General features: G+C 32.9%; 1 protein-coding gene across 2 annotated transcripts in view; it reads left to right on the top strand.

Annotated features, from left to right (window-relative positions):
* Positions 1 to 6897: 6897 nt before the first annotated feature.
* LOC132716818 (ubiquitin carboxyl-terminal hydrolase 37-like) overlaps positions 6898 to 13419 on the top strand; it is a 37317-nt gene continuing 30795 nt past the window's right edge. For both annotated transcript variants that reach the window (XM_060700153.1, XM_060700154.1), the window contains exons 1-3: positions 6898 to 6957; positions 11789 to 11991; positions 12770 to 12938. In XM_060700153.1, the coding sequence (XP_060556136.1) occupies positions 11812 to 11991; positions 12770 to 12938 (349 nt within the window). In that variant the 5' untranslated portion in view covers positions 6898 to 6957; positions 11789 to 11811. The remainder of the gene's footprint in view (positions 6958 to 11788; positions 11992 to 12769; positions 12939 to 13419) is intronic.

Here is a 13419-nt window from a genome sequence, read left to right on the forward strand (position 1 = left end):
ATTATAAAATTAGCCTTTTTGATATTTAGAGGATATTGAATGAGTGCAGGTTCAATACTTAATTTATTGAACGAGTTAAATAAAATCATATTATGCCGGCCTCTGGCGAGCATAATATTGTTTTAATCCGCGAGTTCAATAAAATTAGTATTGAATCTACACGAATATAATATTCTATTTATCACATGTTCAAAATAAGAACGGTAAATTGTTAAAAAGTGTATTTTTTTCAATGACAAAAATATGGTTTAATCGCTTATATTGGACACTTATTGTTCTACAGTTTATAATTCAGCATTAATACATCTAATTTGTACGGTAATTGACTTTTAATTATTACCTAAGGGGTAGTAGTAGTAGTAGTAGTAGTAGTATCTTTATTAACAGCTCATCATTGCATATGCATGATCAAACATAAAAAATGAACAGATGCAATGCCATGACATATGGAATTATAAGAGATGTTCATGAGAAATTACATTAAAATCGAACTAAACATGGTGTTAAAATTCTGTTCAAGAAAGACATAAAACAATGATTTCTAGTAAAACGAATATCAAAATATTTTTAAAAGCACAAATACCGTATCACCATCGGATCACATGCATTTAAGAAATTTCTGACATAATATAAAAAGGATATCACTTCATACGTACATATTTTTGATATTGTTTAGTGTCTACTCAATGGTGCAATGTGAGTTTAATTGGATAGTAGTGAAGTGTGATCTTTATTTATTTACGCCATATTGAACTGATCCATTAATTGGTTCAACACAACTCCGTACTGCAGCAAATATTTTATTGCTAATCATCCAAAATGTTGTTGTTTTTTTATTTAGGAAACTTGTTTGTGTCTAGACGTGATCAATTTCGATTACACAATTGATAAAACACGACCATTGCTTGAAATATCGCCAGTAAAATTCCTTGGAGAGCGTTTTACTTGCACACATTATTATATCCGGTACGGTTTTGCATTTTTTCTTAAGTAATAAATAGAGACAAGTCATGTAGATTTTTTCTGATACCGTCATAACTAACATTTTTGTATGTGTTAAATAGTACAATCATGAACGGTTTACAGATCACATGCTCCTCCATGTACCGAAAACAGGCCACGTGCTCCTCCATGTCTCAAAAGTTAAACGCGTACCAATACCCTGCGGTCTCCAGACCGCAGGGAATAAAGTGGTATATTTGAGGTCCTTGGTTTACACTGTGACAGAAGATAAGTGTATCTTTCTGTCTTTGGTTTACAAAAAATATTGTGTATAAATATCACGTCTGAAATATCTACAGAACCCATTACATAAAATAATTTGTCTGTAACTATATATTCTGAATACATAAATTACAAAAAAATTGCAATAAACTTATTCTGAGCATGTGTATTTAGTATGAAAAATGAAACATTAAAGCTATTATTAATCTTATAATCTAGTTGAAATTTAAGAAGAGTTGATAATGATGGTACATTCAAAGTATCAATACAGCTGAGTTGAAATTATAAAAAGATAGAATAAATAATATTATACCATTAAAACTGGGATATTTTTTTGTTAAAAGTGTACTTTTTATCCACTTTGACAGCGTTTTGACAGATAAAATAAAATTTTGAGACCACCCCCAAATGTAAAATCCGTTACTGACAGAAGCACTTGCTATTCATTTTCAATATTTTTTAGTGTCAGTACGCGTTATATCTGTAAAAGCTTTTGCAAAATTATAAACAAATGATTTTACACCAAATCATGTCAATATTTCATTATTTTACTTGGTGTTGATCAATAGTTTTCTGTTTATTTCTTTTGGAAGCGCTTATAAACAGTCTGACGGTGGCAACATCCGGTTACCTCGTTCTGATTTATGTAAGAAAAACTCGCTGTGCAATTTGAAACAAAAATAGCGGCGGATGGCAAATATATCACTCTTTTTGATGGTATAATTGTATTATTTTGAAAAAGGCATATTTGATGGAAAGGAGCATTGTTACTGCCATGTTATCCGCTATACCCTAAAATCCGCTACTGCCTAAACAACTGTAGTAAACACCCAGCCAGCACGACTATATCGGGCCGATATACGGTTAATCGGCATGTCGGCAAAGTGTGCCGATTTGGGGCCGACATCGGACCGCTGCAGTGCCGACATGCTCAATATTTTGAAAAATTCTAAATGCAATGGTATTGTTTACTTAATTATGTTAATAAATAGTCCTGTGTATGATTTCAATTACTAGAACCACATTAACCACATTTCATGTTACATAAAAAAGGACATCGGGTCTGCGTCGGGCCTACATGATAAATAAATGCAACTATTTTGTATATCGGATTGACATCGGTACGATATTGCGTTTTCTGTCACATATCCATATTTTGTTAAATCGTTGAAATATTATGAAATAAATTAATTCCAAATGAAACACCGTTGTTCTTTACTTATTATATTTACGTACTGTCCTACTGTCCGGTCTTTTGTAGTAGACAAGGGAGGGAATTCTGTTAGGTTTATTCCCTCCCTTGATTACCATGCAGCAATTGCAGTGGAACATGCGTCAATAATCGCTAAACCAACTAGTATAAGAAGGGGAATATTTTGTTCCGGAATGTTTAATTTCTGAAACTCCACTGAGGTTTTTTGACGTTCTTGGGCCAGAACTACTTTTCGAGAATAAATATTTCATTTGATATAGGTCTAGACTAATGATAACTATAATTAATGACTTGTGTGCAACCTTTATGATCATTCACTCTTTCAGTATTCTAGAAGTGAGAAAACGGACCCAATATTGAAAAGCGCTGCAAAGGCGAAAATAAACGAACCAATTGTCCCCTTCTGGGCATTTTTCTCAACATTTCAGATATATGTCACTTCATATCAGAAGATATTGAACGTATACATATTTCTACCGGAGGTTTTCAGTTGGATGCACCTGCGATTGGACAGGAAAACGGCTTCAAAATGTGGAAAAGAAAAGTCCGTTCTCAGCTCAATTCTGCATCATTATCGTGCAATTTACAAATTTGTTAAAGATATTATAATAATTACATATTCTGTGCCAGAAATAATGAGTTGGACTGAGCTGAAATAGGACGACGGGACGATTTACAAAAGATGAACGACATGTGCATTCAATTTTCATCAGATCTGCTAGTAGGTAAATCTATTTTCCTTAATATTAAAGGGAGGTAATAAAATTAATAAAAGTATATTGTGTATTCTTTACGAATGAATTTTATATTTATATATTTAGTATTTAATGCATTTACTATGCTGTTTTAGTGTTTAAATTAGTTTTTAATCAATTATACAGCATTTAAAATCCTGTTTTATATTCATAAAAGTCTTATATATAATGTACAAATTTTCTATGGATAGTAACATTTGTGTAAAGTTTCATTTAAGTCTATGTGGATGAGTAACTTTCATCCCGTACATAGAATTTATGGTGGCCTAGTGAATTTCATGGGCCTAAAATCTAGTATGATATCCTTCTTGTTTAGAGAGACTATAGAGGTCAATATTATACCATATTCTTCAAATTATTATGACAATAAAAGTAAAGGGTAAAATGCAACAATAAGATATAGTTTATTTCACTAGTATGGTGCACTGTCAAAAATATGGCAATTAATCCAGAAAAGACAACGTGCACGATAATTGGATCAAAATGTAAAATAAATAACATAGGCAATCGTAATCGTTTTCTGCATATTGATAATTCGAGTATAAATAATGTTCATTGTCAAAAGCTACTTGGATTGCATATTGATAACTGTCTATCTTGGACTAAACGTGTTCTAAGCTCTCTGCTGAAAATAAATCAAATATTTCTTACACCTGAAATGAAACAAATATTTTATAACGCTTACATTGCCCCTAGTTTTGATTATGGATGTATTATTTGGTCTAAACGTAACAAATCAGATCTAAATAGAATAACAAAATTACAAAAAAGAACCGCCAGAATTATTTTAAATAAACCCGTAAAAACAAATTCTCTTGAAATGTTTCAAAATACGAAATGGTTATCTTTTCTATCTAGATGTAAATACTTTTCTGGAATTATGGCGATGAATAAATTAACGCCAGCATGTATTTCTAATCTAATCAAAATAAAACTTACTTACTAAGATCAACACATAAAAAAGACATTATGCATAAACGACCTAAAACAAATTATTTCAAACGTACTTTTTGTTATTCTAGTTTGGAGTTATGGAACACTATTTCTTAAATTTTTTTTATTTTTTTTTCAAGTCTTAAATTGTTAAAATAACATTTCAAACATTTCTTATTATCTAAAGATGAATTACAGAAAATTTACCTATACTGTAATATAATATTATGTCTGTCTTCTTTGTTAATTAAGATTTACTGAATGTCCATTGTTATGTTTATGTTTTATAGAAGGTCATGTTGAAAATAAGATTTTGCATTATATGTGTTGTATCTAATGATTTGATGTATTGTCTTAATAAGTTACCTTCGTTTAAATAAAGAGTTTATTATTATTATTATTATTATTATTATTATTATTATTATTATTATTATTATTATTATATTATGTTAGTTAGTTATAAATAAAGTGATAGAAATAAAGAACACCAAAACACAAGGTTATCTGATCTGTACAAAGGTATAGCCCTAAGCATAAATCAGATTGCCAAGTGTTTTGATGTTCCATCTATGTTGTATCATAGTGAGAAAAAAAACATGTTCCCTGTCGTCACAATATGAAACCCTAGAAAAAAAGTAACCAATGTCACTGAGCATCTGAATATGACTTTTCTATCGTTATCTCTTTCCCTGTCTGAACAATAAATTAACCCTAGAAAAAATGAGCCAATCATCGAGTATTCTCTATCTTTCTTCCCAACAAACCCAGCAGTAACTGGAGTGCTGGTAACAAATGCCTGAACTGCAGTTAACGCACTGTGCATGTATGGGTATATGATTTAACTATGACACATTTTCATTTTTCAATAGAAAAGTCTCCAAACAATCATACATGTATTATTACAGAATCGTGTGACAGCATGTATACAAAGAGTAAAAGATATTCTAGATCTGAAGTACTGCACTGATGGTGAAGATTATGAAAGGGTAAAACAAATTTAATTCAATAGAAATTACCCCTTTCTCTTCTTTTAATATAGTTCATTCCATCCTTACAAGTTACCTTATTTATTGCTTTTGAATTTTACTTTCTACACTTATAAAAGTTATATCTCTCTCCTAATTATAAATATATAGTTGAAAATATATTCGATTGAATGCATCTAAAACGGTTGGATGTTGTGCAAAATCGATCGAAACGTCCAATTTAGGATAAACATTTTCTTAATTTTTAAAACGGTGGCATAATGATAGGATAGCTATTATGTGCTCACGTGCTCACGCGAAAGCTATTACGTGCGCGCGTAATGATTGACCGAAGTAGGGGCTATTGCATCCGCACGTAGTAGCTATCGCGTGCACTCGTGAAAGATAAAATATTTTTGATGACCACCGTACTTTCTTATCTTCAATTGCAAGAACAAAGATTAAGAGTAACGCATTTATAGCCTAAGATTTATAGTAGTCGCATATAAAACAAGACTGTAGGACTGTACGCAAAAAGATGGAATGCCGGATTTGCCAAACATTCAAAAGTCAAACATTCAAAAAATGTTGATAATTATGCCAACGCCTCTAACCCCGGCCATTGGAACATTTGCACATGCAGGTTGATCTGTCGGTCGATTGGTCAGTCCATATATAGATCACAACGTTTTCGATAGATAACATAAAAAACTACAACTTAAAAACGCCTGGGCCTAGGAACTTCAAACTTGTTATGAAGATTTTCAAGACCCATAAATGAATCCTAATGTTTTTAGCGTCACTAGGTGAAAGGTCAAGGTCACATTGACCTTTTATATTTCTGACCAATACCTCGACAACACACATGCCCTTTGACCTCAAACTTGTTTTGTCAAGCAAATGACCCTTTTTGATTTTACAAACATACCTTATTATCTCTAAATCTATCATCATGATTATTCTCACATTGTCAACAGAAAATGTTAAATGAATGACAATCATTATAAAGAGTTTCACAAGTGTTGTGTGAGTGAATGAGTGAGTGAGTGTGTGTGTGTGAGATTTGGTGAGTGAGTGAGTGAGTGAGTGAGTGAGTGAGTGAGTGAGTGAGTGAGTGAGTGAGTGAGTGAGTGAGTGAGTGAGATAAAGACACAAAGTTTTAAAGTTGACTGACCTTACCCAAACACCAGCTGGACATTGTGAGAAAACAACTATATAAAAAACAGTAATATTGTAAACTGAAATCATACAGAAGTTGTTAACAAATTCACATAAAATTGAAATTAAAAGGTTGAAAATGATAAATTCAATTTTGGATTCGGAGAATTTAATGAGAATCAATGTTTAAAGAAAAGTTAGTTTTGTAATATTGAAGGGACTCCACTGCGGTTTATTTTTTACACGACAGACCTGGAAACAATTTTTCGAGATTAATGTTCTATTTGATGTATGTCTGTACTTAATACTTGTGTGCGTAATTTCACAGATGTACGACTATGTTTAGCTCCATGGTAATTCAGATAATTAGCTCACTCTCTTTTTCCAGAAAAAATATAAGTGTAAAAATAACCAAAAATTGAAAAGTGTTAATTATGTCACGTACAGACGCTTTTTACTCAGATATAGCTAAGATTTACACAAAATACGATTTACAATTGTAGATATTTATTTTTATCCTTTGCCTATCTTTAAGTTTCCCAGCTGCAAAATAGGGTGATAATATTAATTTTGGAAAAAATACCGCTAGAATGTAATGTATCCGTGTGAATTAAAGAACGGGGTAATTTAGGGGCGTTATGCCGAAAACCGTACCGTAGAAAACAGGTTTTATACTATGTTGAACATCCGGTTTATTTCGCGGGACATGGTTTGTTGTTTTCTATAAATTTTTTGTGTTTTTTAAATGCTTGAGTGGATTGCTTGAGAGGATTGATAAACTGTTGTTGATGTCTTTGATAATAAAGATGCCCTTAACGCAAGTCACAAAATTTAGGCACAAATAATCAATTTTTATCGAAATTTGTTGTGTAGACCGGCCGGTTGTAAACCATGAAAACCGGTTGAACAAAAATTATGACCATATCCCTGTTATCTGAAATAGAAGTTTATACAGATCATTCCGTTTACGGACAATATAGTAGGTCACTTTAGTTTTAATTGATCATGAAATCCTTTCTACGGCGATTCGAATTGTGCCAGTGATCTTGCTGCTAGGTCACTGGTAGATCTAGACTAGTTCTGGCTTCCAAGATTTAAGCAGCTTTTTTTAAAAAAAAAATTTACATCTGATGCGGCTGTTGGGGCATTAAAGTTTAGACTAGACCCATTGCGAAACCTTTTCAGAATAACATACATTGACATAAACCTTATTTTTCTCCATTGAATGGATTGCACATAAAAAATCTTAAGCAAAAAAACACATAACCAACAAAAAGTGCAGTCAAATCGTAACTGCAACATGCAAATACTCCTGTCCCCATTCAGGAATTTAGAACCTAGCTAAAAGACATTATTCGGTACTTCCTGTTTACATACAACATGTTTCGGCAGTTGCAAAAACATGATATTGATTGCAGGCAAATTTGGGTTGCCTAATAGGGGAAAATTTCGGCTTTGAGTGGGGGGGGAAATATTTTGATGGCGGAATAGGATTGAATTTCGTATAATATTTTGTGGAAAAAAAACCACTGGAACCCAAGGCCAAAATTAAAAATAGCTTGTTTGCTGTCTCCCGACCGACCCTAAAAAAAACGCTGCGTTTCCGAAAAATTTTATTTGCTCTCGCCGACCATTTTTTTTTTTTTTTGGGTGCCGCATATTTTTACCGATATCCGTTCAATAACGGCGTGTAGTATTCTGGTTCCCGTGTACTATTCATCATGCGTATCGACAATCAAGTACCGCCGGGTAAATGTCGATTGTGTACACTTCCGTTACAATTTTGCGAAAGCAAAACAAAAGTTAGAAGAATACGAGTATTTTATCATCTCGTCAACAGTTATTATTACGTATAATACTGGCTCCTGTTCAACTTTGTTGAAAAATAACCTCCACGAGTACGGATTGGTCTGGACATGGGCCGATCTGTTGAATGACGCCGAGGATTTTTACCCGAAAAAATCGGACGTTCCTACGGTATGCTTTGACATCGAAAAAATTGGTTAAAAACTTAATTTAGTATTGAATGCTCATGTAATCGACTTAAAATAAAGTTTTTGTAAATAAATTAAGTTTCTTGTATGGACTCATTCATTTATAATTACCAGTAGCCTATTTATTTAATAATCATTTTCCTTCAACCAGCAAATGCACTGATCTTATTGTTTTTAATACCACCTGTCTTAGTACTGGAACCATTTCAGCACTCATTTCAATATTAAAGGTATCACATTTTCTCATTATTACTAGGGCTGCAACGATACACCAAATGTTCGATTCGATTTCGATTTTAGACACTCCGATTCGATTTTTTTCGATTCGATACATTTCTGATTACTAATTTATCTTTGGTATATAATTCTGCTTGTCTGCTCCAAAAGTCAGTTGCCTTCAACCTAGTGCTTTGCTTTTCTGTTGTAATAACAGTAATATAACTATTATATAAACTTATTTGACTTAATAATTGTGTTTATGATAATAAAAAGCTCTTGTCTATTTGGAAAATAATTTTAATCAGGCAAATAATCAATCATCTCAGTAACATGACTATCACAGATACCTTCTGCTGACTAGGAATTTAACAAAGTATGTAAATTGTAAAGTAATTAATAATGAACACAGTTTCACAAGGTTGTCAGACCTGATATGCATATATTCTGTTTATAATTCCCATAATATGTAAAATGAATAATCAATCCTAATGTCAGTGTTGTCACACAATACTTCTTAGTCTAGTAAACAATACAGGAAAAATGAAATTCATGAAATTATCACTTTTTTCACATTTTACTAAAGAATAATAATCAATCCCAATGTCAAATATGCCTACTTACTGTAGTACTAATCAAACTTATTTCGGGAAGGCCAGGACACGGATAAAGCTTACCAAGGCCAGGACACGGATAAAGCTTACCAAACAAGTCCACATCGTGTTTTCGTTTCATATGTTGCATTAAATTAGACGTACTGCCGGACTTTGGATATGACACGTCCGTAAAGCATATTTTGCAAGTAGCTTTATCGGTGTCCTGGCCTTCCCGAAACCCAAAGTGTTCCCAAACCTTTGATTTTAATTTCTTTAGGATGATTTTTTAATTTTATTTTATCAACATTGATGTTGGTAGCCATTTTGACTTTTATCGCTGAAAATAAAACATTACGCGCCCACTGATTGGATGACCGAGTTTTAATTGGCCAATTGTATGATAAAGCGGGAAGGGAAAGACTAAAACTCTCACTTTTTTCCCATGTTTATTTTTGGGTGGGGAATCGAATCGAAAATGTTACAGTTGGTATCGGGAATCGAAAAAAACCAGTTTTCGATGCATCGAAAGGTATCGTTGCACCTCTAATTATTACAGGGCTTTAAGAATAGTCTTCTAGTGGCTCAAAATGCAAGGCTATTTGTTCCATGCACTGAATACGTTAAACCAAGGTATTTTTCTTCCAACTTGTCCAAGAATAAATTGACAGTCAGGGAAACATGATCTCTAACACACAACCTTGAGAAATTTGATTACAGCTGTGTTTCAGTCATTACAGTTGATGGTTAGTATTGATATTGCACATTGTTGTGCTTATTTTGTTGAAACAGTGATGTCAAAATGTTTTTACATAATCAACTGAAAGAAGAAACCTGACTTTATTCTTTCTTACATATTTCCCATGGTATTTGTATAATTAAAATGTTAAAATAATTGCATTTTTGGCAAAATCTGTATTGCATAAAGTCTAATTTGCCTTCTGTCTTTTTTCATAGGAGATGCGCTGCATTTAGGGAGATTGTTTGTACAACTGTAGATTTCCTGCCAATCTCACATGGAGTTCCCTTACTGTGCCTCCAACATTGGACCAGATATTTGTGCCCATTGTGCTGAGCTAGAAGCACAGAGAAATCCGGAACTGTTAACAAAGTATAGGATTGTACTTCAAGTTTGTGAGACCACAAGAAAAACATTCCCCATAAATGTCCTATAAAAAATGAATAAGGCCTAAAAAAAAAAGGTTGTGTTTCCGGTGGCCCGACCGACCCTATTTTTTAGCGCCAACCCAAAGTTTTTTATCGATGTACAAAAAAAAATGGCGCCCGTACAGAAGACAGGTTTTAGTATTGCGAGTCGACAACGATGTGAGGCACAGACGATTCGGGTTCCAATTACGTATTAACGCGCACCGGCTAATATGGCGGCACAACAAGCAGCCGAAGTGTCACTGCTGGCGATTTTCTTTAAAAATACGATCATAGTTTGGCAAAACAGGAAATCAAATTAATAGACCACAGCAAAACAGCTCAAAACATTTTTCGGACGTGCATGGTCATGTTTAGAGTGATAATATTAAAATTGAAGCCAGTTGTTCGGTAAGAATAAAAAAAATGAAAACGAAAGTCGAGTCATGCCATTGGTAAAATTTATTTCAAAATAAAATTTTGAAGACTAGGTTTGGTAGTCTAACATTTTAAGTACTTTTATATGCTATAGAATATAATTTAAAGTACATATAATCCGTATCTGACATATCTACAATCGTTGATTGACTAAAAAAAAAAAAGTCCGACCTACCGACCCTACTTTTTTTCGCCTCGCCACCAGAAACACATCAATTTTTTTTTTAGGCCTAATGTGAACCTAAATTTTGTTGGTATTTCCACAATTAGGAGAATAGGGCTGTGGCTTAACTGTTTACTTGTCTGAAGTTGCATAGTGTTTGAAGTTTTATTTTCTGGTTTTGTTACTTACTATTCATTAAGTGAAAAAATGTAAGCAGACTTTAAACTTTTGATGTATAATGATGCCTTTTGTTGTTCAGTAGTTATCTTGCATAATATATTTGAGTGTTCAAGTCATTCACGTATATTTGAGTGTTTTAGTCATCCTCTCACATGTTGGGTAAATGTTTGAAATTTGCTTTTGTTACATGTATTTTTATAAAAAAGAACTATACTTCTTGTATTGACTTAAATTGGAAGATCTACAAACTGAAATAAAAAGTAAGATATATCAATTTTAAAATGTTTATTCAAAATTATATTAAATCGTTTTTTCCATCAGACAGAATCAAACCAAAAACATTTATGTATTTCCAAAAAAAAAAAAAAAAAAAAATCCCTACCTACCTACCCAACTCTAAAAAGTAGGGTCGGGAGACAGCAAACAAAGACTTTTTTAAATGTGGCCCAATGCTTAGAACTTTGATAAACAGATAAATGGTGTGGTACCATATGTGGCGTTGAATAGTTAACTTGTAGTTTGCTTAGTTTCAAAAGTGAGCAATCTAGGGCCATCATTTTATTTACTTGAAAAAAGTAATTTAAAATGTTTATTAAAAACAACAAAACTTTTCTAACCTAATAAGATACAAGTCCATACACCACCAAGTTAATAATTATCCCCATTGGGGCCACCCCACTTTTAAAAATTGATAGGTGTTGGAATAGGGTGTTAACGCCCAACAGTATTCAAAATTCTAGAATAGACACTACATTTTAACACTTATAATTTTCTACATTTTAACACTTCAAGTTATATTTTTCTCTACAGAGATTATCTAAAAATTTGGAGATATGAAGCCAAATGAGAAAGTGGAAATTTTCCCAGGTAATGTGAAGTATGGAGGTAGCTCAGGATGTATTGGCTCTATGAAGTGGAAAAGTGGTGCTATTGTGATTGATAAAGATGACAAGATAGGCTGGTCGATCAAAATGAAGTTAGACTGTTCAGAATCATCCATCTTAAACTATCCAGTAAGTTTTCGAAGTAGACTTCAGTTAACACTTGTTGACAAAAGATATGGATGGTATACCAGGGTGTCCGTTTGACCCTTCAAATTTCCAAAAGACCTGATTTGACCCTCAGGATTTTAATTTGAGTGTCAAATTATGTTAAAATCATGGGGATTTGACCTTGTAGTCGGTAAAACTTAGTCAAAATGACCCTTAGGAACACCCTGGTATACACTTATTGCTAAATATTTTGAATGGCCATGTTCAATTTAGATATAAAATTTTACCTATCCGCATGTATTTTTACGGAGAACTCGCTGCAGGGCAATATTTATCGCATTACTAGGGGTCCAATATAAGGTCCAATTACCAATCTATAGTAATACCTGTTTTACCGATCCCAAAGGCTGCAACACATAGATCTACATGTAGTATTTTTACTTTTTAGAAAATCTGATCTGTTTCAACTTGTGTCTAGAATGTAGTGACAGGTTATATGATCATAATTATGAATAAAACTTTAAAAAATTCTCAAAACTTCTTAAATTTTCCCGATTTAAGCCAGGGGTCTAAACAAAATAGCTGAACTGCCCTGCCAGGATGAGTAAAAAAATAAACTTTGATGATTCAGGGAAAAATAAAGCAAAATGGAAGGCTACTAGAATGATCATAGTCACAGTCATTGACGGTGAAAAAAAATGGAAAAAAGAGCCTCAAATTGGCCCTAAGAAATTTAATTGCAGTGCACTATTTTTTTTTATCCTTGACATAATTCTTATCTGAATAATCATTTAAACAGCTGAATGTGGACACGTTGAAGAAGTATGTTTGTAAGGATACAATATTGATAGACGTGACGAGAAATAAACATGACAAAGACCTGATCTCCTTCTACCTGAAGACACCTGATAAACGTGTAGCTAAACAGATAGAGGCACTGTGTAAAGAAGTCATGACAAAGAAGCATAGTAAGTCACATTGTGTAGAGCTGGTGTTGATAGAAATAATATTGATGTATCATTGATAATGCAGGGCTCTCGTTAGCATTTTGAGACTGGGGCCAGGGTCCATGCAGGGGGGGAATTTTGCATGATTTTCAAATATTTTTCATCAAAAGGGGAATTTCCACAGAGGAATATTAATTCAGAAAAAAAAACAGAAAAAAGTGAATGTAAGATTCAGTTAACAAATAAATATCATTAAGCTGCTTTCATGAAATATTTCTGTTTTTTTTTGCGGTACGACTTGAAATTGTGCGACATGTTGGAAGCTAAAACCCGTCCGGAACGTTTTTGAATATATACATACTAATTTCCGATTGCCGTTCGCGGAATACATACTAATTTCCGGTTGCCGTACGCGAAATATGCATTCGCTGATCGGCGTTTTCTATGCCCGTTAAGAATTAATTTCAAGGGATTTCAAGGGGGATTTTTTTCGGTTTTAGGG

The sequence above is a fragment of the Ruditapes philippinarum genome, unplaced genomic scaffold (assembly GCF_026571515.1).
Source record: "Ruditapes philippinarum isolate M1 unplaced genomic scaffold, ASM2657151v2 ctg638_1_1_1_1, whole genome shotgun sequence".
Lineage (NCBI taxonomy): Eukaryota > Metazoa > Mollusca > Bivalvia > Venerida > Veneridae > Ruditapes > Ruditapes philippinarum.